The 26,030-nt window shown below is 48.2% G+C and overlaps 1 protein-coding gene across 2 annotated transcripts in view; it reads right to left on the reverse strand.

The window, feature by feature from the left end:
* Nucleotides 1–26,030, reverse strand: part of ARID1A (AT-rich interaction domain 1A) — a 599,176-nt gene that overhangs the window by 179,879 nt on the left and 393,267 nt on the right. For both annotated transcript variants that reach the window (XM_086957625.1, XM_086957624.1), the window contains 4 exons: nucleotides 21,495–21,640; nucleotides 21,299–21,411; nucleotides 10,883–11,092; nucleotides 10,537–10,741 (listed from right to left, as the gene is read on the reverse strand). In XM_086957625.1, coding sequence (XP_086813751.1) covers nucleotides 10,537–10,741; nucleotides 10,883–11,092; nucleotides 21,299–21,411; nucleotides 21,495–21,640 — 674 coding nt within the window. The remainder of the gene's footprint in view (nucleotides 1–10,536; nucleotides 10,742–10,882; nucleotides 11,093–21,298; nucleotides 21,412–21,494; nucleotides 21,641–26,030) is intronic.

A 26,030-nucleotide genomic window follows, 5' to 3' on the forward strand; every position in this document is an offset into this window, starting at 1 on the left:
AAAGTCGTGTAATCACCCTTTGCTGTAGATATAGTATACCTATATCTAACCCCAAAATGGACACACAGATTCCTATCAGTCACTCCTATGGCAGGCCTTAACAATCCTGAAGGCAGAGTGCTTGGAATCGTGTGAGATGGTGCTCTGGCATGAGCTGAGCCTGTCTGCAGCTTGCGGAACCAAGTCCTAATAGCTGTTCCATGATATCGCATACCATATACTCTTAAGTGCATTATAATCCTCGCGGTTAAATGCTATCTTTGGTATTGCTTTATCAAAACATGTCGAGTAAGGTGTCATACGAATTGGAATACTAACCCCTCGCCAATTCTGGCGACGGGGTTAGCATTCCACCCTTCTAGAGGGACACGACATGTATGTAACTGTGAACCCCGGTTAAAGTTAACTGAAGCCTCAGCTCCACAAAATGGATGCTGCCACCACAGACACGAGTCTGACCCCCTGCAGCTGGGAGTCCTTCCAGCGAGGGGAGCCTGGACAAAGGGTTTCCTGTCGAGGGCGGTGCTAGCACCGTCCCAGACAGAGTTTTGTGTATCCTGGGTAGGCAGGGCTTTACAGGAAGGTGACTGCTGAGTGGCACCCCGGTGCTCACTACGCATAGGCCAATCAGAACCAGTTCCAGGGGCACACCAGCCCCTGGCCTGGGGAAAGTCCGGCATGGGAGAGGGGTGTAACCACCCCCCTCCTAGTCCCACCCATAGGCAGGACCTAGTCACCGGGTCAGCCCCCTTTTTTAGTATAAAGATGGGAGCGGGCCCCCTGTTCAAATTAGATCATCTTTGGAATCAAGACACGACTTTCTGCGAAAGACATCAAGATTTCCTTCTTCAAGATTCTCCCTTGTGGCTAAGGAGTAGTCACCCTGCATCAAGCGGGCATCCTAAGAACACTGCGGTATGCTGCAAGTCCTTCCTCAGGAACCCGACGACCCAGCTCGACGAGACCCGGCTTCCCTGGCACCTCTGACCTCTACTCACCTCTACAGCAAAGCTGAGAACTGTGAGTGCGACGAGACCTCGAGGGACCGACGATCGCCAAGACTGCACGACTTCTTTGCAACAAGCCCACCGTGTGCTCCACTGGTGAGTGCTTTGGGGTCCGAGAAGCCCCAACCCTGAGCAGCTCCAGCACCGAAGATCAGCCCTCCAGCATCTCCACGATCTGCGTGGGGCCCTTCTGCTTTTGCGTGCTCACCGCGCTGTGTGGCTACTAGCCGGCTGGCTTGTGGCCGTCTTCACGACGCCCGACGACATCACTGCTGCTGGTCTGGTTGCTCCAGACTGGCCCTTGCTTCCTTTTTCAAGAGAGGCACCCCGGACCCTCCTGGTCCACTCCAGACGCCATTTTGAGTCCACCGCGTGGGCTTGAATTTGCCAAGGCTTTGTTGCCCAAACCTGGGTCCAGCGACGCCGACAGCTTCATCTATCGTGGGACAGCTCGCTCCTCCATCCTGGTCGCCGACAACGCCTCCTGGTCCGTGAGATCTGCGAGCACAGCGTCACCCACTCACCTAGTCGAGGTGACTACCATCCGGTGCCCTCCTGGTGCCACCTGACTACTGGCTAGTAGTCTTGAACTTGGTCCCCTCTGCTTTCAGGTGTCATCTTCCTTCGATCCAGGCTTGGATCCATCGAACTTTCTTCACTGGTCGCCTGCCAGCAACTTCTTTCTTCCAGGCTCCTGGTCCGTCTACGAGGATTCCCGACGTCTTTTGAGACCTATGCAGCTGCAGCCCCTGGGCTAGGTAACTTCGGCATTTCGGCGCCCCAGCATAGCCTCACTATCCAAGGGTCAGAATCCACTTTCGTTTTCCTCCTACCAGGTCGGGTTCGCCCGAGAACACTAACTTTGTCATTACTAGCTACCATAGACTTTGTCCCGCATCACGCGTGAGAGTGCACACTCTGCACCCGAGTCCCCTGGGTCTCCTTGAAGTAATCTGAAGATTCTATAGTCAAGATCTAGCGATTCCAAAGCCTATTAGTACTGTACTTACCTGCTAGTAATTTCGCATTCCACTTTCAGAGTATATGGTTTTCCGTGCCCCTCGGGCATTTGTATATACTGTGCTAACTTAAGTATTTTCGTAAGAGTTTTGTTTTGTGCTTAGTACCCTGTCCTCATAAAGAGTACAGGGCTGTTGTGATTCTTAATAAATATCTTGTTTATTTTCATAACACTTGTGTGGTGTCCTTTCACTGGGTATTCAAGGGGTATATGTGTGGTATAACAGCTGGCTTAACACGCCCTCTCGAGTCTTTAGCCTTAGACTGCTTGTATCCACGCTACTAGGATAGCTGGTCTATAAGGTTGACTTACAACCAATCATCAATAAGGGTTGCTGGACTGATACATAGTGTTCACTAGAATAGTGAGCACTGCATATCAGGCCACCTTCTCACACAACTGTTGAACAAGTTACTTACCATCGGTAACAATATATCTGTAAGAAACAGTAGTTAGTATTAGATTTCTTACCTTAAAATATCCCCAGGCGTCAGACTGGATCTGGAAATTTTTGCGTAGCAATACCCCTGCGCGTCGTTAGGCGTTGTCTCTGGCTCCGTGTCCGTCGTCGGCGTCGTCTGCGCCGGAATGACGTCGTCGGAGTACTTTGACGCCGCCCATGCGCGCTGACGTCAGTTCTTAGACGCAGCTTTTCCGCGCCAGATAGGCAGAGCCATGCTAGAACCAACACTGGTGCCAAGGAACTAGGGCCCTGAAAGGGGATGACCTTAACCCTAGGTATCAGTTCGCAGAACGGGGAGGATGGGTGAGGCGGTAAGGAATCTAATACTAACTACTGTTTCTTACAGATATATTGCTACCGAAGGTAAGTAACTTGTTCATCTGAAAGAAACAGGTTAGTATTAGATTCCTTACCTTAGAATAGATACCCCAGCAATACCAACCCCGGCAGTGGGTCTGCGAACCAATACTTACACTAGAAAGTCCTGGAGGACGGAACGGCCAAAGAAGCCATCCCTCCGGACTTGACTGTCCAGGCAGTAGTGACTCGCAAAGGTGTGCAGCGAGGCCCACGTAGCCTCCTGGCAAATGTCCTGCAGGGGGACTCCCCGACCCAGTGCAGTAGTAGCCGCCGTGGCCCGAGTGGAATGGGCCCTCAGCCCAACTGGAGGCTCCTTTCGAGCCAAGGAGTACCACGCCTTGATGCATAAGACGACCCACCGAGAGATGGTCCGCTTATGTACCGCCCGTCCCTTCTTCGCACCCACATAGCCAACAAAGAGTTGGTCATCCACCCGGAACTGGATTAGTGCGATCCATATAGAATGAAAGCGCACGTTTTGGGTCCAGACGATGGAGCCGCTCTTCATCCTTTGAAGGATGCGGAGGCGGGAAGAAGTAGGGCAAGGTGATGGACGCCCGATGTGGAAAGCAGAGACTACCTTGGGCAGGAAAGAGGGTCTTGTACGCAACACCACTTTGTCCGGATGTACAGACAGGAAAGGGGGTTTGCAAGATAGAGCCTGGAGCAGACTCACTCTCCTGGCAGAGGTGATGGCAACCAGGAAAGCTGTCTTCAAAGTGAGAAGACGGAGAGGACAAGAATGAAGTGGCTCAAAGGGAGCGCACATCAGGAAAGTAAGAACCAAGTTCAAGTCCCACTGAGGCATCACAAAGGGAACAGGTGGAAACATGTGTGTGATGCCTTTCAGAAAACGAGTTACTATAGGGGACTTGAACAAAGAAGGTTGATCAGGCAGCCTTAGAAAGGCCGACAGGCAGAAAGGTAGCCCTTGATAGTGCCCAGAGCAGAGCCCTGCTGGGCAAGAGAAAGAAGGAAGAGAAGAACCTCAGAAAGAGGGGCAGAAAGGGGATCCACAGCCTTTGCTGTGCACCATGCCACAAACCTATTCCACCGGCAGGCGTATACCGACTTTGTGGAGGGACGCCTGGCTGCCAGAATAACATTACAGACTTCAGGAGGCAAGTCAAATGGCCTCAACTGTCGCCGATCAATCTCCAAGCATGGAGGCTGAGACTGGACAGGTTCGGGTGGAGGACCATCCCCTGCTGCTGCGTATGTGGGCGGGTTGCAGGTGGGACTTTGGGTAGTTCAGTGAGAATCCCAGATCGTGAAGAAGGTGAATGGTGGGGGACATGTGGGTGGCACACTGCTGGGCCGACTTTGCCTGGATGAGCCAGTCGTCCAGATAAGGGTAGACGTGAATGTTTTGTCTCCTTAGGTGTGCCGCCACCGACGCCAGGCACTTTGTAAACACCCTGGGTGCCGTGGTGACCCCGAAAGGCAGAACCTTGAACTGGTAATGTTGGTTGTGGATGGTGAACTGGAGGTACTTTTTGTGTGACGGGTGTAGCGGAATATGAAAATACGCATCCTTCAGATCTAAAGTTGCGAGAAAATCCCCCTAACTGATCAACGGTAGGACTTGCTGCAGGGTCAGCATGTGAAAGTGCTCCGATAGGATGTACTGATTGAGGGGTCTGAGGTCCAGTATGGGTCTGAGGGACCCGTCCTTTTTTGGTATTAAGAAGTATAGTGAGTAAACTCCTGTGCCTCTTTCTTTCAGAGGCACGAGCTTGATTGCCCCTTTTTGCAGCATGACGAGGACCTCCTGCTGCAATAAGTGCAAATGCTCGGCAGACATAGGACGGTGTCTTGGGGGCATGTTGGGTGGAGTGGATGTTAACTCCAGACAATAACCGTACTGTATAAGCTGTGTGACCCACCTGTCTGTGGTGATGGACTTCCAGACTGGCAGGAACTGTTGAAGTCTCCCCCTGGCAGGTGTTGCGTGGTCGGGGGGCAGTGACAAGGCATCACTGTTTGTTAGTGGCGGAGGATCTGGAGTTGTTGTTTCCACAACCTCTGCCTTTGGCGCTGTTTCCACGATATCCACCTCGACTCTGGTGTATGTGGTCTGCGTGCCGCCTTTATAGTACTGTGTGGTTTGGGAGAGCTGGCCTCTGGAAACACCTCTAGTGCTTGAGCGACGAAAAGAACCACCCCTAAACTGCTGGGACTGCAGAGCCCCCATGGACTTAGCAGTGTCAGTGTCCTTTTTAATTTTCTCCAAGGTGGTGTCCACCTCTGGGCCAAATAGATGATCAGGGTTTACTGTCTGATTGAGAATGGTGGTCTGTATCTCCGGCTTGAATCCTGAGATTCTGAGCCAGGCATGACACTAGTGTTAATAGCTCTGGCCGCGGTGTCTGCCGCGTCCAGTGCACATTTAACAGAAGCATTTGATATGAGCTTCCACTCTTGGATGAGCATCTCAGCTGCCTCTTTGTATTTGTCTGGCAGGTGCTGTAACAGGGTCTCCAGTGTGTCGTAATGTGCCCTGTCATACCTGGCTAGAAGTGCTTGTGTATTTGAAATGCGCCAGATATTGGCCGCTTGAGCTGCCACCCTTTTCCCTGATGCCTCAAACACCTTAGATTCCTTATCTGGGGGAGGAGCATCACCCATTGTTTGTGAATTAGCCCTCTTCCGGGCATTAAAAACAACAAGAGAGTCCAACGGCAACTGTCCCTTGATGTAAGTAGGGTCACCAGGCGCCGGTTTATACTTCTTTTCAATTCTAGGGTTTATCACCCTGGCTCTCGTAGGCTCCTTAAAGATCTCCCCAGCATGCTTCAAGAAACCCTTCAACATAGGCAGAGTCTTGACAGTCCTCTCTGAGACGGAAAAGGTGTCAAAAAGAAAGTCCACTTCAATGTGGTCAGCATGGAGCTGGACGTCATGATTATTCGCTGCCCTTTCAATGAGGGCATTAAACGCAGCTGAATCCTCTGTAGGCGACGTTTTTACAGCATACATCTGAGTGTCTGGGGTAGAGTGAGGATCACCTGGGTCAGAACAGCTGCCCAGGGTTCAATGGTATCATCTGGCTCAGTGTAGACAGGATAGCTGTATTCATCCTCATCACCTTCCCCAGTGTCAACATCTGAATAAGTGGGTGAGACATCATGGCCATGTGGAGAAACCGGTTCCACAAGAACAGGGGTCGAAGTGGAATCCTTTTTCTTCTTTAGTGGAATTTTATAGGACTCCATTGGCTGTTCCGGGGCAATTTTCCGCTTATTAAGGAAAAGTCTGCCCGTTTCGGCATCGATAAATTGTTCTTGTTGTTCTTCCAACGAAGATTGTCGATGCTTTAAGGCCGGGACCACTGTCGTCGACTTCGGCACCGAGGACACCTTCTCGGGCACGTTGGTGGCCATTCTAGGGGCGAAAGCCTTCGGCGCCACTTTCGGCGGCAACGTGAAATAAATGGGCGTCGACGCCTTCTGAGGTTTAGCGACAGGCTTCGAAGGTGGAGGATCTTTTGGCCCGACACTCGAGGCCTTGTCCTTGATGCGCTTTAGGGAGTCTGCCACTTGCTTGGAGAAAGCGGCGGACGGCTGCGTCGAATCGACGGAATCCTTCGAGGCACCACTAGACGTGGACTCGTGGGTCGGTCCGCTCTTGGCCTTGTCTTGTCGACGCGGAGTCTCGAGAACCTTCGGATCACTGAGCCCTTTGTCGGTGTCGACCGTCTTCGGCGCCGATTTATTCGGCTCGACTGCCTTGACCTTTGTCTTCGGCGTGCCAGACTTCGTCTCGACGCCCTTGAGCTGTTTCTTTGGGTCGATAACGCCCTTTTGCTTCGTCGGTGCCGACAGGTCCGAGGGCTTTGAGCCAACCAAAGCAATACGCACTTTTGGTTTCGATGAGGGCACCAGTGCTTTCACTTGCGTCGAGACCAGTGTCTTCACTTTCGGTTTCGATTTCGCAGGGTGCAGCTCCTTAGCAATGTCCGTAGCCGAGCCCGAAGGTGGGGCCGTAGAACTCACTGGAAGATCTTGGGTAAGGCCTAGTGGCGATCCCTCGACCTGAGCCTTTTGAAGCGTTTCGGCCCCAATGTCAGTTTGAGTTAGCTCCTCGCTCGAGATATCTTCCATGGCCCCAAAGGCCCCGTCGTCGTCTCCTACCTCGTCGACGACTTCTTCCGCGTCGAGCATTTCAACATCCGCCATGTAGTTGTAGTCGACCTCCGATGCGGGATTCAACAGGTTCTCACGAACTTCCCGGTCAGCTCCTTCATCATCCCCGGCATCGAATATGTCCACAGGCACCGGTGCAGTCTGCTGGGCCTCCTGGCGCGCAGCGCGACGATGCAGAAGAGTCTTTTTGGATCGAAAACGGGAACAAGCCATGCAGCTGGCTTCATCATGATCCGGCGAGAGACACTTGTTGCACACCGGGTGGATGTCGATGTGGGGATACTTTGAGTTGCACACGGGACATCTCTTGAACGGACTCCGTTCCATGATGGTCCGTCGATAAGGTCTTTGGCGTCGACTGGGTCTTCAACGTCAAAAGCACGCGGCTCTCTGGAATCCGGCTCGGAACTGAGCTGGAAGAATCGGGCACCGAACGCAAGACTATACCGACGAAAAGCTAAAGGCCTTTTGGCCTTAAGAAAGCTTTATATCGATTCCGACTAGAGTGTACCAATATACATCCGAACCCAATGGCGGAAAAAAAACAATCTGAGGATGGAGTTGATGCCCATGCGCACTGTAGTCCAGGGGAGGAGCCACCTATCTCGTGATACTTCGAAGACTCTTCCAGGACAACAATGTGCGATCATCCGGACCCAACACTAGGCGGCGATCTATGCACAGATATGAATTCAGCAGCCCACATGCCACGTAATAATTAAGTCAGCTGGTACCGACCCCCTGATGTACATAGGATCCTTAGTGGAATGCTTGTACTTTTTCTCCCCTCTTGGTGTGACTGCTTTGCATGTGGCAGGTTCTTTAAAGGCTTCCTTTCCCTAGTCCAGTACACTTGGCAGCAGGGGAAGGAGTTGATCCTAGTCTGGTTAGGCAGCAAGGTTTCTAGTAGAAAACATGATAGGGGCTTTTCTTCCTTCAATTGCACTCCATAAGTGTCTGCTGCTTTCTTTATGACTTGGTTGTACATCCCAATGTCATCTGGTGGTGAAGGCCTTGATGGATATGCATCCACCACTTTTGGTGATTCTGCGTCGAGATCTTGTGACTGTAGGTCTTGAGCCTCCAAGGTTGCCGAACCCTCATAGGTTTGGTCCTCTTCCTCGGCTTTGAAAAAGTATTCTTCTTCTTCGACTGGTTCTGAAGTTGTTGGAGGCTCTAGTACCTCGACGTCCCTTTCGACGTCTGTTGAAATTTTCTGCGGAATTTTGAATTGCTTAATTTTCTCGTCAAAATCTTTCTTGCATTGCAAGATACTCGCCATTTTGGCTTCAAGCCTATTTGTTTTTTCCTCTCAGATGCTTGACGCGTCCGCCGTCGAAGCTTGTTTAACCCTCTCTTTTTTTTAAAATGAAGAGTCTTCTTTTCGTGACTTGTCTTTCGACTACTTTGTTTTTTCTAGGGTTTTCGCCATCTCGGAGTCCTTGCCAAAGGAACCGACGGACTGTTTGTCCTTGGACGCGCTTGCGGTCGTCGAATGTTTAGACACTGAGGCTCCTTTCGAGGACTTCGTCACTCTTTCATGGGTTGCCTATCTTTTTCGGGGTCGATGGTTTTCTTACCTCCTTCTGAGTTTTCTTTTCGACCTCTACGACTGGGATGTACGCGTCCTCTTCGCCTTCAGGCCCTTCTGCAACGTTGTCCTCCTCTTTGGTGGAGAGGCACAGGCCTTGAAGCGATTGTGGTGGGCCTTGACCCAGCATGCTGTACTTTGCTCTTCCCGGTCTCTCTCTTACCCTCAAAGTTTTTTGCTGTGAAAGCCGAGCACGCGTTGCAGTCTTCGTTTTGGGGTTCCAGTGGAAGGCAAAGGTTACAGACCAGATGCTGATCCTTCTATGCATTCTTGTGGTGATAATTGCCGCAGAATTTGAATGGTGTCTTGTCAATTACAGCGCACAGGGAGCCCCCTGTATGCACATTCTTAGTATGACATTGAAGTTTTTAGTCTTTTCCTCTTCACTGCGCCCCTGCTCCCAGACTCGAAGGCCGCTACGTCGAATAACTTCTTCTCCTGCTCTGTATACTTATTTCGTAAATTTTTGTCGATTCTTCTCTCCAATCTTCAGGAGCTCCTTCCGTATCAATCCAGACCTAACGGCGGTAAAAAAGAATCTGGAGAGGTGGGAGCATCCAGAGGAAGCAACGTCACAGAGGGACACCGAATGGTGGTATGTAAACCCCCACCAACAACAACAAAAAAACAACAACAACAAAAAAGACAAGAAAATGGCGGAATAATGCACATCATGTGAACCCAGAAAAGATTCACGCTGCGAAAGTATGGGTAAACATGAACTGCAGACTGCCTTATGAGCACTACAACTACTGCAAAACAACTTGCAAACACTTTTGATGCCAATTCTATGTCAAAAAGATGCACCTTGCATGGATAATGAACTTATTTAATCACAAACTTGATACATTTTAAAATGAGATTAATGCATCTGCACAAGAAACTCTTGCTGGTTCCTTCTTCATACATAGTGGTTCTTTGTCTTATGGGAAGAATGGATCTACACTAAAGCGCTTTTAAAGAGGTACTAACACACTTACCAACCTGGAGGGGGATCTTAATATCATTTTGTCTCGCTATGTACCAGTGCACTTCCTGTGAGATAGCGTACATCCATGAATGGACTCATCTACATGGTCAGGTGCACTCACTGAACAACAGGGTGGGTCTGTGCTTTTAACCCTTCTTGCCATGTGCTAATGCATTCGCTGAAGAGGAGGGTGGTCCTATGTCTGGGTCATTCGCAATATGTGATGGTAAACTTTATGAGGAGGATCGGTGTATTTGCCATTGCTGAAGGGGGAAATATATGTACATGGCCTTGTTACTACATAACACTATACTACACTCACTAAAAGGGCACACATATATAGCCATGCTATTCTTGATATGTAGGAGTGAACTCCATGAAGGAAACAGTTCTAAGGCAGTATCAGTGCAGTCACTGAAGATAAGGTAGTTGGCATACACTGAGATAGAGTGGATCCATGACTGGGGCTATCACAGCATGTCCAGGTGTACTCACTGAAATGCAGTTAGGCCTTGATTATACTGTAGCAGTGCACCCATGGAAGAGTGTTAATTGAAGGGGAGGGTGGCTATATTTTTGGGCACATCTTGATATGCAGAAGTGCACTCACTGAAGGCTAGGTCTGTACCTGGGCCCTTGCTGGTTTGAGGGAAGAGAGGAACTCTTGGCCATTCTTTCTAGATCTGATGGACTCATCAGCACAGGGACAGATGGGACTAGACTCAGCAAAAAGAAGAGGAAAGTCTCGATTTTGGCATTTTCCTAGCATTTCCCTCTTCGCATTCTTCAGCAGAGAAGAGGGTATGGCTATCGCAGTTTCAGAACAGTTTATAAAACTCACAGGGAGATTTAGGAAGACTTCTGACACCATTAATAGTACAGCATGGCAAATATGACACCATAAATAGTACAGCATGGCACATATCAAATGAATGTGCCTCCATTTGGCAGTTTTATTAATTTAAATGAGCACACTCACCAGGAGAGGGAGGCTGGATTTTTGCAGCCTTCTTAGCGTCAGCAGCTGCAAAGATATCAGGTGGTGGATCTTCACCCCTCTCTATTTTGCACTCAAAGGCATAAAGACACTGAATGTACTGCTTCTTCAGTGAGCTGGCTGCACTGCTCGAGGTACCCACATTCAAGTTTGTGGACAGCTCCCGCCATTTTTTGTTCTTGTTGACCTGGGAAGAAAATGAAAGCAAATTAGATCCAAAAAATTCCTACCTGCTAAAGCACTAAAAACCCATTGGGCATGGAACCTCTCAATGTTCACAACTAGTAAAAATACAACTGCAAATGTATAAATAGCTACACACACTCACCTGAGTCAATCCTCCAATTTCCTTTACCGACACATAGAGCCTGAAGAGGTCGAGAGGCTTGCGCCCCACTGCAGGAAGGTTGTTCATTCCCATAGCTTTCTCTTCAGTGAAGGACAGGTAACGATCCACCCACATTTTCCTGTCGGGCTCCATTCCAAGCTCATACAGCTTAGTGATTTTCTCATTGGTAGTCGTGGAGGAGTTGGATTTCTGAAACAATTTTAGCAAACATTAAGTCCAAATGGCTATCAGTGTTTTATGCCTTGTGCCCTGAAACAAGTGTAGGAAGCTGGCTCTCTATATACTATACCAAAGTAAGGTATAGTGTGCACAGAGTCCAGTGGAACCCCAAAGGCTTAAAGAGGGAAAAGTAGAAAATAACTTACTCTCCATTTGTGTTAGTGAGGGCGCGCATTAAGGCTTTATCATAGGGTAGTGTTAAGCATTTATGTACAGACTCAGGCAAGAGATGTCACACACTAAAAGACTGAAATCAAACCAATTTGTTTGGATAAAAATATTTAGTTGTACTTTATTTTCTATAACCAAGCCAGGCTTGGTACAGGTAAGTGTAACTGTACTTTGCAAGAATAATGCCGCGAAATACAGACTGAATGCAGTTGAATGTAGTTGGATTGGCTACAGTAAGTAATTTGCTTATAAAAACAGTTTGAGTTACTCTTCAGATTACTTTTTAGGATTACTTTTTAAGATACTTGTTCTACTCAGTGTGATGTGCCTAGATATCACACTGGAACATTTACAAGACAATAGGTAAATAATTCAGTTTTTGTCTACATGCAGTTTCTCAAGGTTTCATACAAACCAACTCCACACATAAAACAATTTTCACAAGAAACCAGTCAATGCAGTCCTCTGGGAGAAAGGAAAATGCTACTTACCAGTATGCATCTGTTCTTGGCATGCAGTGCTGCAGAACCACACACTGTTGCATTAGATCACCATCTGGAGGTGGGCCCGGATGATTACACTTTGTTGTTGTCTTGGAAGAGTCTTTGTCTGCTGGATGACTCCTCCCTTAGACCGTATTGCGCATGGGCATCGACTCCATCTTCAGATTGTTTCGCCATTGGGCAAATGATGGAGTTGTATGAGTACAGATAAAGATGACCATGTGTTGTGTATCTAAATAAGATACTACTGGAACAGATACAGGTAGCCGGGGAGGCGGGTGGGAGTGTGTGGTTCTGCAGCCCTACATGCCAAGAACAGATGCATATTGGTAAGTAGCATTTTCCATTTGAGGCATATGGGCTGCAGACCACACATTGTTGCATAGATTGCACAGCAGTTTCTCCCTTAGCGGCGACCACCCGCATCTGTTGCAGTAGTTTGAAATAATGTTCTTAGTACAGCCTGGCCCACACTTGCTTGTTGCTTTGCTTGCACATCTACACAGTAGTGTTTTGTAAATGTGTGCGTATTAGACCATGTAGCTGCCTTACAGATATCATCTAATGGTATGTTTCCTAAGAATGCCATAGATGCTCCTAATTTACGGGTAGAATGAGCCCTAGGAGGAATGGATAGAGTGCGTTTTGCTTTTTGGTAGCAAATTTGAATACACTTAACAATCCATCTGGCAATGCCTGATTTAGAAATTGGATTGCCTTTATGTGGAGGTGAAAAGGACACAAACAGTTGTTTAGTTTTACGAAAAGGTTTTGTCCTATCAATGTAGTAGAGAAGTGCTCTTTTTACATCTTGTGTGTAGAGCTCGTTCTGCAACTGTTAGCGGTTGTGGAAAATATACTGGAAACTCGATTGATTGAGATGGAACGGTGAAATGACCTTTGGCAGAAACTTTGGATTTGTTTTAAGAATTACTTTATTGTGATGAAGTTGTATACATGGTTCTTGAATTGTTAATGCCTGGATTTCACTTACTCTTCTTAGTGAGGTAAGTGCTACTAGAAAGGCAACTTTCCATGTAAGAAACTGTGATTCACACTTATGCAATGGTTCAAAAGGTGGACCCATATGTCTTGCGAGAACAATATTTAAATTCCATACTGGAGAGGGTGGTATTCTGGGAGGAATTATTCGTTTAAGTCCTTCCATAAATGCTTTAATTGCAGGTACTCTAAATAATGACAAATGTTGCCTATTTTGAAGATATGCAGCTATAGCAGCAAGAAGTAACCTGATTGAGGAGTACGCTAAGTTAGATCTTTGTAGATGTAACAGGTAACATCTGATGTTTTGTATGGAAACATCTAAGGGGTTGACATTGTTATTTCTGCAATATACAACAAACCTTTTCCACTTTGCTGCATAACATGCTCTAGTGGTAGGACGTCTTGCTTCTTTAATTACATTCATGCAATCATGAGGTAAATTTAGATATCCAAACTCTAAGACTTCAGAAGCCAGATATCCAGATTGAGCTGCATTGGATCTGGATGCATTATCTCTCCAAGGTTCTGTGTTAGTAGATGTGGGGAGAGTTTTAGTTTGTGATGTGGTACTACTGACATCTGTAGTAGCATGGTGTACCACGGTTGTCTTGCCCAAGTTGGTGCTATGAGAATCAATGTGTGAGAATGTTGCTTTAGCTTGCGTACCACTAATGGAATTAGTGGGAGAGGAGGAAAAGCGAACGCAAATTTGTTTGATCAGTTCATCCATACCGCATTGCCTTTGGATAATGGGTGTTGGTATCTGGCGGCGCAGTTTGGGCATTTGGAGCTGCGGTGTGTAGCAAACAGATCTATTTCGGGTTGGCCCCACCTTTGAAAAAATGGCTGAAGAACTTGAGGATGAAGCTCCCATTCGTGTATCTGTTGTCTCCGACAACTTAACAGATCTGCCAATTGATTGTGAGCTCCTGGTAGATGTTCTGCTAACAGAAAGATATTTTGAGGAATGGCCCACCTCCAGATGCTCTGCGCCAGCCGGGAAAGCTGTAGGGAGTGTGTCCCTCCTTGCTTTTGAATATAGTACATTGCTGTCATATTGTTCGTCCGGACTAGTACAGCCTTGTTTGGTAGGTAATGTTGAAACTATTTTAGAGCTTGAAAAATTGCTAGTAACTCCAGATGATTTAATGTGGAGTGCTTTTTGTTTCAGTGTCCATGTACCTTGTACTGTGTGACTTTGTAAATGTGCTCCCCATCCAGTGAGAGATGCATCTGTGGTCAGTATGATTTGTGGAACAGGTTCTATAAACGGCCGGCCCTTGGAAAGGTTTTTGGTGTTCCACCATTGCAGAGAACGATATGTCAGGTCGTCTACCACCACCAGATCTGTTATTTCTTGTTGAGACTGTTTCCGCTGACTTGCCAAGCATTCTTGTATGGGGCACATTTGTAGTCTTGCGTATGGTACTATGAAAATGCAAGATGCCATAATTCCAATTAGTTGCATGAACACTCAAGCTTGTAATGAGTGTTGTGGCTGGAATCTTTTGATGAGATCCTGAATATTTTGTATTCTTGTTAGGTTGGGGTACGCTATTGCGTTGGAGGTATCTATTGTGGCACCTAGATCCTGCTGAGACAGGGACGGTTGTAGATGTGACTTCTTTTGATTTACTGTGAACCCAACTTGTGCAGCAAGCAGATTGTCTGATGCGTGTGCTGTACAGATTGGTTGCATGACTTGGCTTTTATTAACCAGTCGTCGAGATATGGGAATATATGAATGATGTCCCTTCTTAAGTGTGCTGCTACTACTGCTAGACACTTTGTGAACACTCGAGGTGCTGTTGTTACTCCGATAGGGAGTACTTTGAATTGGTAGTGCTGCCCTTCTAGTATAAACCGTAGGTACTTTCTGTGAGATTGATGAATGGGAATGTTGAAGTAGGCGTCCTTGAGGTCTAATGTGGAAAGGAAGTCGCCTTTCTCTAGTAAGGGCAGAACCTGTTGTAGTGTGACCATATGAAAATGGTCTGAATGTATGAACAGGTTTAGGGGTCTTAGATCCAGAATAAGTCTGAGAGATCCATCTTTTATGGGTATGAGAAAATAAAGTGAGTATACCCCTCTGGTTTGCTGTTCCTTTGGTACTGGTTCTATTGCATTCTTTTGCAGTAGAGATTCTACCTCTTGTCTTAGTAGTATGAGGTGTTCCTGTGACATGGGACGCTGTCTGGGTGGTATTGTTGGAGGAGTGGAAGTGAGCTCCAAGCAATAACCTGACTGAATTATTTGTCTCACCCACCTGTCTGTGGTGATGCAGTTCTATACAGGTAGGAACTGTTGTAACCTCCCCCCGACTGGAGTGGAATGGTCTGGGGGGATGGAAGGGAAGTCAATGTTCGGGAGTAGAGGTGTTGCGATTGTTGTTGCCTCTACCTCTACCCTTGTTGTTGTTTCCTCTATACCCTCCTCTATATTATCCCTTACTGGGCGAGGTTTGGTTGGGCCTTTGTAAGTAGAGGAGGTATTGTCAGTTTGGAAACTTTTGGAGGCGCCCCTATATGAGGAGCGACAAAAGGAAGGTCTATGGGCTTCAGTTTGCAAAGCTCCCATTGATTTTGCCATATCCGTATCTTTCTTAATTTTTTCTAGTGCACTGTCTACATTTGGACTGAAAAGATGTGTTGGTCAAATGGCTGATTTAAGATACTGGCTTGTACTTCTGGTTTGAACCCAGAGATGCGTAGCCATGCATGTCTGCGCAACAGTACCCCTGTATTTACTGCTCTAGATGCTGTGTCTGCAGTGTCTAGTGCACATCTTATGGAGGTATTTGTTATAACCTTGCCTTCTTGTATTAAATCAGAAGCCCTAGCCTAATATTGTTCTGGCAAGTGTTGCATGACTGACTCTAACTCATAATAATGAGCTCTGTCATATCTCGCTAACAGAGCTTGAGTATTAGCAATCCTCCATATATTGGCAGCTTGTGAGAGGGTGAGTTTTCCTGAAGCGTCCAAAAGCTTAGACTCTTTGTCAGGGGGTGGAGCATCCCCTGTTGTCTGCGAGTTGACTCTCTTTCTCGCATTTGACACTACCAGTGAGTCTAGCGGCAACTGTCCCTTAATATATGCCGGATCAGATGGAGCCGCTTTATATTTCTTTTTTAATCTGGGGTTAATTACTCTAGCCCTGACTGGGTCTTTAAATATTTCTGGTGTGTGTCTTACCACTCCACTAAGTATTGGAAGTGTGGTTGTGGTCTTATGTGATGTTATGCATCGTCTTGTGGTAGATCTGGTGCATTATAATCCTCCAATGGGTCACCTGATGGCCCAGCTATATCATCTGGGTCATTAATATCATCCATTTGATGATAACTCTCTACCTCTTGTGAGTAGGTATCCCCATAATCCTCATGTTGTGGTATAAAGCTATGTGTATTAGCTGGTGAATGCACAGGAGAGATATTTGCTGGTATTTCTACTTCTGGTGAAGAAATTCTTATAGGGGAAGTTTGAATATGCTTTTTCAGAGGAACTGGCGATGAGTTGGTATAGTCCATTTTCCTCTTTTCAGGCGCTGTGTATACATGTCCAGTCTTTGGATGAATTTTGAGAGTCTTTTGCCTTACATCAAGTAGGAAAAGTTCTTCTATTGGCAAATCCTTTTTCGGCACCGACTTACCTTGTTTGGGGCCGACAGGTTTAGACTTTTCAGTGTCTATTGTCTTTGGAACGGGTTTTGGTTTCGGTTCCGAAGACTTTTCTTGTCTTTTCTTTATATCTGTGCTTTTTTGGAGCCGAAGTATGTTTCGTTATCGGAACTGCTTTCGGGTCTGCTTTTTCGTTACCGGGGTTGTTTTCGGTTCGGTAACCATGGGAACCTCTTTCGGTGCCGAACTTGGTTTCGGTTCGGTTACCCTGTGTACCGATGGATGTTTCGGTGCCGGTGTTACCTTCGGCTTAAGCACTTTCTGCTTTTCGGGACCGACAGGCTGACTCGAGCCAGGGTCGATTGGAGGTTTTTTTGGTTCTCTTCTCTGCCGAGCCTAAAGGCGGGGCGTCGAGAGATTTTGATCGGTGTGCACCCGAACCCGAAGGTGGAGGCGGAACCGAAGCCTGTCCCGGTGTGGGGTGGTGAACAGGGTCGACACTCTTACTCACGCACTGTTGACTAGCTGGAAGAAGATCGTCATCTTCGGATCGATCCTCGTCTCCTTAAGCTTCTGCTTCGGAAGCGACGTCTTCTTGCTGTTCTTCGACGTCTACCTCAATCGACGTCTCGTCGATGAGGTCTAGTGTCGACGATGATGATGATTTCGCCATGGCTCTTCGAGCTCGACGGTCCCTGATTGTTTTCTTGGACCGTAACGAAGCACAATCCACACAGTCTCGACTCTCGTGCTCCGGACACAAGCACAGGTTGCAAACCTCATGAAGGTCAGTGTGGGGAAATTTGTGTCCACACTGAGGGCACTTCTTGAACGGTGTTCTTTTCATGAGCCAAAGGCCCAATGGCTCAGTTGGGCCCGGCGGCCCCGGAATCGAGAAGTGTAGCCTTTCTTCGACGCGGGCGACCGGATTGAGTGTTGATGTTGATTTTGTAGGTTGATTTATGGATTCGAAAAGAGATCGGTAATGGGACCGAGCGATAAACACATCCGAGCACGATGGTGGAAAAAAAAAAATCTGATGATGGAGTCGATGCCCATGCGCAATACGGTCTAAGGGAGGAGTCATCCAGCAAACAAAGACTCTTCAAAGACAACAACAAAGTGTAATCATCCGGGCCCACCACCAGATTGTGATCTAATGCAACAGTGTGTGGTCTGCAGCCCATATGCCTCGAACACAATGTTATAGACTTAACAGTAAGTACTTAGGTTTGTGGGTTGGTTTTTTGGGGTGAGAACCAAGGTTCCCCAGGGGTCAAGGATACGCTCTCAAAGCACCCTCAGCGCCACTAGGGCGGCCGAGTGCTGAGGCCCAATTTTATCCAATTAGGGATAGGGGGCCTCCTGTTGGTGGCTGCTCAAAAGCAGGACACCAGGTTGTGAAAGCAAAGCTCCTGGTATTAGCCTCAGGTCAAAGGGGGATCCGATTTAGCACACAAGGTGCACCCACAAACAGTGCAGGGGCGACCGGGTGCAATTTTGGCGTCGGGTGCCGTTGTTTTCAATGGGGATTCTATGGTAGCAACAAACACTGCGTGGTCGGGGACAAAGAATTTCTGGAGGCGACCACCGGTTGGATAGGTAAGTTGGGATGTCCTGGGATGCCAGGACACAGTCTGTTGCGCCTCCCAAGGTCGTTGGATGAAGGGGTGTATTTTTCTTACCAGCTCTGGTCACGGGGATCCTCCTGAAAGGGGCTGATGGCGTCGGAGACTCGAGGTAGGTCAGGGATCACCAGATCCCAGGTGACAATCGCCGGGGAGACCACCTTGTGGTGTTGGGCCACTAGAACTTGGGTCGTGAGCGTCGGGTGCAGACTCGCGGATTTGACCAGAGTCTGTGGGTGAGCGAATCCAGTGCTAACAGGGGACAAAGCCTGGTTTGGAAAGGCAGGGCAGGTCCTCCGGGTTCTTGGAGGCTGCTGGTCCAGGACACACTGGGATTTTGCGGTAGCAGTTCGAGGTCAGGACAGGCCGGCAGGGCTGGGGACAAATCAGTTGGTGTCCTCCTCGTCTTCTTTAGCATGGCGGTTCGGTGCTTCTTGTTCCTTCTAATTATACTAAACTATGTGGCGTTACAGGGATGTACAGGTCAGGTCCAATGGGTCCTTGCCTTGGGGTGAGTACACTCCCTATTATGCCACCCTCCAATGGGAGGGGGCATGAGCATTACTCTGGTTGACTGGGTCCCCCTACCTTCAAGATGGTGGGGACAGAGTTATGCTTCACCTGAGGGGTGGAGTAGGCAAAGGTGGGCACACCTCTCCTCCTAACTTGTTTTTCTCACTGTTTCTTCCGCCCCAAGTGGGTGGCAGAACCAGTGGAGGCCAGTTGCTGGGAGCAGGAAATGGCTGGGGTAGCTCACAAAAGTGACAGGCTTTCGAAGATTCCTCTTCGTGGACCCAGCCCATCCTGGGGGAGGAAGTTTGGCGCCTCGTTCCATGATGTGCTTTGTTTCAGGACCCAAAGATCGGCGGGCTCTTGACCCAGGGTTCCAGAAAAAGGTCAGGTGTTTGCAGCTGGTGAGCCGTCACTCAGCCAGGACACTAGATTTAGGTCGTTTTTCAAGGGGAATCTTTAAGGATGCACATTGAACGCACCTTCAGTGGTGCTATGGCGGCTGGGTGCAGGGTGCTGAGGCACAATGCTCAGGGGGGTAGGGGGCCTATGGTTGGTGGATGAGCAGGCCACAAGTTTGTGGGAAAAAGCTCCTGGATTTAGGCTCAGGGTAAAGGGGGAACCGAGTTAGCACTCAGAGTACACCTGTAGCGGCGCAGGGGCGGCTGGGTGCAAGGTCCTGGTTTTGCGTCTGGTGCCTTGCTAATCTCAGTAGGGATTCTCAGGTTGCAACAGAGACTGCAGGCTTGGGGACATACTGTTCGAAGAACTGTAGAAAAATAGGCACCGAACGAGACAATACCGACGCACGAAGGCCTTTTGGCCTTAGCAAAGAGTTATTATAAAGATTCCGAACTGGAGTCGAGAAAGTACATCCGAACCCAATGGCGGAAAAAAACAATCTGGGGATGGAGAGGATGCCCATGCGCACTGTAGTCCAGGGGAGGAGCCACCTATCTCGTGATACTTCGAAGACTCTTCCAGGACAACAATGTGCAATCATCCGGACCCAACACTAGGCGGCGATCTATGCACAGATATGAATTCAGCAGCCCACATGCCTCGAACATAGATCTTCTGGAGGTGACCACCGGTTGAAGAGGTACATTTGGATGCTTCGCGATGCTGGGACACCGTCGGTTGGGTCACCCAAGGCCGTGGGACGTCAGGTGCAGGGGAGTCTTTAGGCATCAGGTTTTCTTATCAGCTCCGGTCGCGGTCGGTGGATCCTCCAGAAAGGGGCTGCAGGCTTCGCTTGGAGATACGAGGCAGGTCAGAGATCACCAGATCTCAGGTCAGGATCGCCCTGGAGGCCTCCTTGTGGTGTTGGGCCACTTGAACTCGGGCCGAGTGGGGAAGCTCACAAAGGCGGCAAGCCTTTGAAGGTTCCCCTTCGTGAACCCTGCCCATCCTGGGGGAGGAGGCTTGGCACCTTATCCCAGTTTGCATTGTTTCAGGCCACCAAGAGCAGAAGGTTTCCGACCCAGAGATCCAGAAACATGTCTGGTGGTGGCAGCTGAAAGCAGCCACTCGGACTGGACACTAGTGGTAGGTTAGTTTTCAGGGAGCATCTATAAGATGCCCTATGTGTGCATTTTTCATTAAATCCCACACTGGCATCAGTGTGGGTTTAATGTGCTGAGAAGATTGATATCAAACTTCCCAGTGTTCAGCAAATGACGGTGCTGTGGAGTTCATAATGACAAACTCCCATACAAATATAATCTTTATGGCATTACTGCACTTACAATGTCTAAGAATTGCCTTAGACTCAGGGGTACCGGGCTTATCCACCTGGACCCTCGCCACTGGTATAGTGCACCCAGCTACAGGGGTGGCTTACTTATGCAAGGGCAGTGGATTGTAGGTATGGCACACCGGGATGTGTGCCATGTCGACTCTTCACTTTGATCTGCACCAAAACACGCAGCCTGCAATGGCTGTGTGTGTAAAGGTACAGGGCTTATAATGGTGGCACAATAAGTGCTGGAGCCCTTAGAGGCCTTCCCTGGTCACAGTGCTCTTTGTACCTATGGTACCTTTTACAAGAGAATTACTTGTGGCCTTAGATTTGCCAATTGTTTTTTGCAACAGTACAGTTTAGGGAAAGAACATAGGCCCTGGGTACATGGTTGGGAGGAACCAAGGCCATACTCAAAGTGCATTAACATTAGGTAAACGATGGGTGGCATCCATGTAAAAAGGGATATTTTCTTACAACAAGCAAACAAGAAAGTCAGAATGTAGAGGCTTACAACAAATAGGCATTTGGTTTCAGGTACCAACAGGATGACAGTCTTTAAATTGACAACTAAGGCATACTCTATGCATCTGACAAGCCAGATGCACATGGCGCCACACACTGAACTTGCCTTCTGCCCGAACAAGACACACACTGACTGCAACAGACAAACTCCCTGCATGACCTCAGACATGTCACCTGACAGGTTACAGATCTTTAACACTCAACATAGTAGGTATGGCCACTGCACCAAGGACATACTCTTTTCATTGTTGCAAGGCTCACATGGACACTGACCCCACCAAAGCAGATAGATATCCATTGCACCTGAACGCCTCCCCATGTGTAGTGGCTGACTGACACATCTGCGTCAGATGCTTTCTCATGTCTAATATCACTCACACCAAACATAGCATGCATGTCCTCTGCATTAGATTTTTTTATCTGCGCGTGCACGCACAAACACACACACACACACACACACAGGGAAGGCTGTACCTTAGACTTAGGCTCGGATTTAGGAGTGCCATCAGCCTTGTTGTTCATTTTTGGTGCTGGTGTCATTTTGACGTCGGGTCCAAGGCCCATCAACTCAGGGCTGCCAGCCATCCCTGAAGAAAAAGGAACGCATTTTAGAGAAGTAGGACCTGAGACTGCCGTAAGACATTTTAAGCAATGCATAGGTGTTGCTTACCTGCCACATTGTTAACCATGTTGCCGCCAATAGAATAAGGTGGGCCCTGCTGATTTATCATCCCCGCCATACTGTTCATCCCTTGTCCATAGGGAGGTCCAGTCCCCATCATCCCCCCTTGGTTCATGTTTGGATAACCAGGTGACCTGGAAATGTAGGAGGTAAATAGCAGGTGTGCTTACAGTTGGCTGTTGTGTCCAAAAGAGTGTCAACACATGGTACTTCAACATGTAAAAAAATAAGCATGTCAGCTTCATATCATTTAGAACTAATCCAACTAGGGTGAATGCTACTTTCACAAGCATGTAATTTTAATAACGTTCATGCAGCCAACAAAGAAGCTGTTACTTAACTGTAACGCTGGTTTCACAGCAGGTTTTGCATAGCTTGGGTCTCTTCAGGACACTGAGGCAACACCTGCGCAACTGTATCCCACACTGCGTGGGAATAGCGGCCCGATAGGCATGCAGTGTTCACTGACCAACAACCGCTTGCCGAACTGCTCCAGCTTCTTAAGAGTTCTTATCCGGCAGAGCCATGGGAAAGGCACTCTGGGACGTCGAAGCTTGGATGACCTGGCTCTCTGGCATAGGATGAGTGGTCAGAAAGGCTGGGTCACCCAGCGCCGGTTGATGATGCCTGGCGACGTTCTGATCCACAGGGGCCCCTGTGGCTGGCCACGACCAAGTGCCCAGTAAGACGTCAGTGAGGGAGTCATTAAATGGCAGCAGGGGCTCTGACGAAGTGGATGATGTCTGGAGCACCTCAGTGAGGAGAGATGTTTTTAGGTTCACCGTAGGGAGGTCAAGGTTGAGGACCTCAGCTGCCCGACAGAGCACCACTGTGTAAGAAGCACCCTCCTCCCTGGTAGGCGGAGGAGAGGCAAACCCCGGGTCAGAGGAGACATGAAGGTCGCCGGCCTCCTCTAGCTCGTCACACTGATGAGCAAGAGGGTCCTCAGACTCCTCCCAGTCGTCCTCCCATCTCCACCGTATGTGGGACAGACCGCGGCGGTGGGGCAGGGGCCAGGGAATGAACAAACTGCATCGTGAACGGCGCCGGACGGGGCCATACCGGCGCCGTGTCCCAATGCGGATCCCAGGTACGAACAAAATTGTCCTGGAACCTGGGGAGGAGCGGAACCAATGGCATCCACTGCGGCGCCTGAGGCGACCCGAGGGTGGCGCTGGGTCCGGAGCTGGCAGTGTGGGACCTTGTGGCTCTGTAGTCAGAGCCAGCGACGCAGGATCCTGCGGCGCCGCCGACAGGAACCTGACCCTGGACCGCGAGGCCCAAGGCCTAAACAGGCGGTCCACAGTAGCACGAAATTCTTGCACCAGTGGGGGAGTTGCCGACGGACCCGAATAAGGTGGGTAGGCCGCGGGACTCCCGGGCTCCGAAGGAGCCGTAGGGGCAGAACCCCTGTACTCCTCATCCGCATCCGGGGACAGACGGGGACGTCGGAGAGGGACAACGCTTTTTCAACTTCTTTTTGTGCCCAAGGAGCGATGATGGTGGCCCTGCGAGCCTTCTCTGGAGCGGCTCCTGGACCGTGAACGGCGCTGGGACGAGTGCCGGACCTCAAGCAGCTTCCAGCGCTGCTCCCTCAAGGCCTTCGGAACCATGGCCCGACAGTCCAAACAGGACCGAGATTTGTGGTAGTTCTATAGGCAGTAGAGACAGACATCATGGGACTCCGCCACCAACAGATTGCGATGGCAGGCCCCACAAGACTTAAAACCAGGCATCCCTACGTGCACCAGAGTAGATTCAAAAGTACAGGAGACAAAAGTCTCAAAAAGATAGTCAAAAAGTGACTGAGGTACATGCTCTAACGGGATCTGCACTTACTGGCACGGAAAAAGAAAGAACTAACTTCAGCGAGCATAGGTGGCGCCTAAGTAGTCTTCGTGAGGTCATCTCGGCGCATTTGACGCCAGCCCCGGACGCGGAGCAGCACGACGCCACTTACTGACGCACAGAGGTACTGCTAGCGAAAACTTTCTGGATCCAGTCTGACGCCTGGGGATATTTTAAGGTAAGGAATCTATTACTAACGTGTTTCTTTCAGATATGTTATTTACTTGTCACAATCAATATGCAGTGCAGCGTGTAGTGTTGTAAATTCACACTGGCATGCAGACATGCCATGTAGTTTTTCTTCAAAGAGGTTTCAGTTTCAAGATGACTTGACGGCACCTCCCCTGAAAGCCACAATGCACAGGGACAGACTCTACCCCAAGTTGCATTCTTCCCCAAGGCATGCGTAGTAGTGAAAAGTAACATATGTGTACCGTCATGTGTGCAAATATACAAATACATACAATATCTTCATAGTCTTATGTACTGCTCACCTCACAGGATGTGGGTGGCGCACATATAAATCTACAGCAATCGCCTGCACATGCAAATCAGGACAACACAAGTGTCTCCTGAGAAAGGGCTTACTGTAGTATTGAGTTCCTGTTGATGAAGTGGATAGCTGGTACAAGGGGCCTTGGCTGCCACCCGTCACTGTGCATATAAGAAAAGGGTCCAGAAAGGTGGATTAAGACCTCTTGCCCAGACGAAATTGCCACTAAGCTAAACAGGAAATGAAACATGTTGGTCCACCATTAATTGGTCTGCAAGCATGCAGCTTGGTTTTACTTTGAATAGGCCCATGAGTTGTGAATAAAGTTGGCACCTAGCGCTTGGGCTTATCTCAAGTATAAACTTAACGGTGTTGGTTGGTGTTCGTAGTATACACGAAACACATTATTTTCACTTTTTTCTGGACACTTATTTTTTTTCAAGCGAGATAGCTACCAATGATGAGAAACGTGGGCACAACTGGTGAGAACCAACAACCAAGCTCCTATGGTGTACCGCAAGTGAGCCACTATCTCGTGTTTTCACAAATTTTTATTTCTTATACACCTGTTTAAGTGGAGGGTATGTGTTATAGACACAGTGACTTATAATTTGATGTTTTTAAAAATTAAAATAAGTCGGGCTTGAATGAGTTGAGACAATACCTGTGACAACATGAAGGGTTGTTGGTGGGACGTTTGAAATTAATTACCATAGCCTCTCGGAAAGGTATTGAGAGGTAGTGCCCGTATTGATCAGGTCTGGTAGCTTCTGGTGTGCGGAAAAAGAAAGAACTGACGTTAGCGCATCTAAGTAGACACTGTGTTGTCATCTCGGCAACGACACACGCGGAGTAGAGTGACGCCAACAATCGACTAGCAGGGGTACTGCTAAAGAGACATTCTCCAGATCCAGTCTGACACCTAGGGGTAATTCTAAGGTAAATAATCTATAACTAATGGTCTCTATTAGATCAACACCGACAAGGGAACAGGGGGTTTCAAACGGAAGGAATCCCGATGAATGGTCTTGAATCGGAGCACAGCAAACCACTTCCAAACCCGACGGCGGAACGAAAACTATCTAACAATTCACTCGATGCCCATGTGCTCCATCACCGAAAGGAGTCATCATCTTACCTCGACACTGGAAAAAACTTCTTAGAAGAAAAACAACTTGCAAACATCCAGCCTCAACACGAGATGACAGGAGTTTAGCAGCTACAGCACACATGCCTAGAACATATGTGTTTTTATTCAAAGTTTAAGTTTTAGGAGGTATTTTTAGAAAAATAAATAAAAGCTGATGGGAGTCATGCAAGTCCATCCTCCCTGGATTCCCCTAGGTGTCTAGTTAAAAAAAGAAATACTGGTTTGCAAGGTTTCCCTATGTGCTTGCTGAGCTAGGGCTCAAAATCCACAGCTACCCAGACTGAAAAAAGGGGGTCATTTTCGGAGAAAACAATGTGATGTGTCTATGTTGTGTATTGGGCCGTTTCAGGCACTAGGCCTACCGACACAAGTAAAGTACTATTTTTATCAGGATACATGTGGGAACATAGAATTGTAGAAATGTTTTTTATTAACAATTGTATTTCTCTGTATTTGAGCCTTCCAAATTTAAGCCAGTGAGTAACAAAAACATTTTGAAAAAAGCCCTCTGAATCACAAACTCAGAAATGTACAAATAAAGACTGCTCCTAAACTTTGTATCCGGTGTCTATTTTAGAAATACCAATATTTCTTTGATAACCATTTCTCACTGTTTATATGTTAGCATAAGAATTGCTCTATATCCGGTGCACAATGAAATACCATTCTAAAGTGCAAACAGTTCAGTTGTTGGCTCTAGGTACCTTTAATGAGGAAAGGTACAAACCATATATATCCCCGCAATCTGAAGGATCTAGCAGACCTAATGGTATATTTATTTTGTAAATTGGCCATCATGAAAATAAGTTACAATTCAAAACGTTGTCAAAAACGGCCATTTTTCGTTCTGCCATCTTCAAGATGGTTGCGCTCCCGCGCCTACTCTACCAGTTACAGAACCATCCTTATCCTATCCCACCTCGGTGGTTTCAACAGGTTAACTCAGTGCTGAGTCGCTTTCTTTGGGCGGGAGGTGCCGCCAGGGTGGCACTGCGCACATGTTTTTTGTCCACCTACTGTGGAGGCCTGGCCA

The sequence above is a fragment of the Lissotriton vulgaris genome, chromosome 2_1 (assembly GCF_964263255.1).
Source record: "Lissotriton vulgaris chromosome 2_1, aLisVul1.2, whole genome shotgun sequence".
NCBI classification, from domain to species: Eukaryota; Metazoa; Chordata; class Amphibia; order Caudata; family Salamandridae; genus Lissotriton; species Lissotriton vulgaris.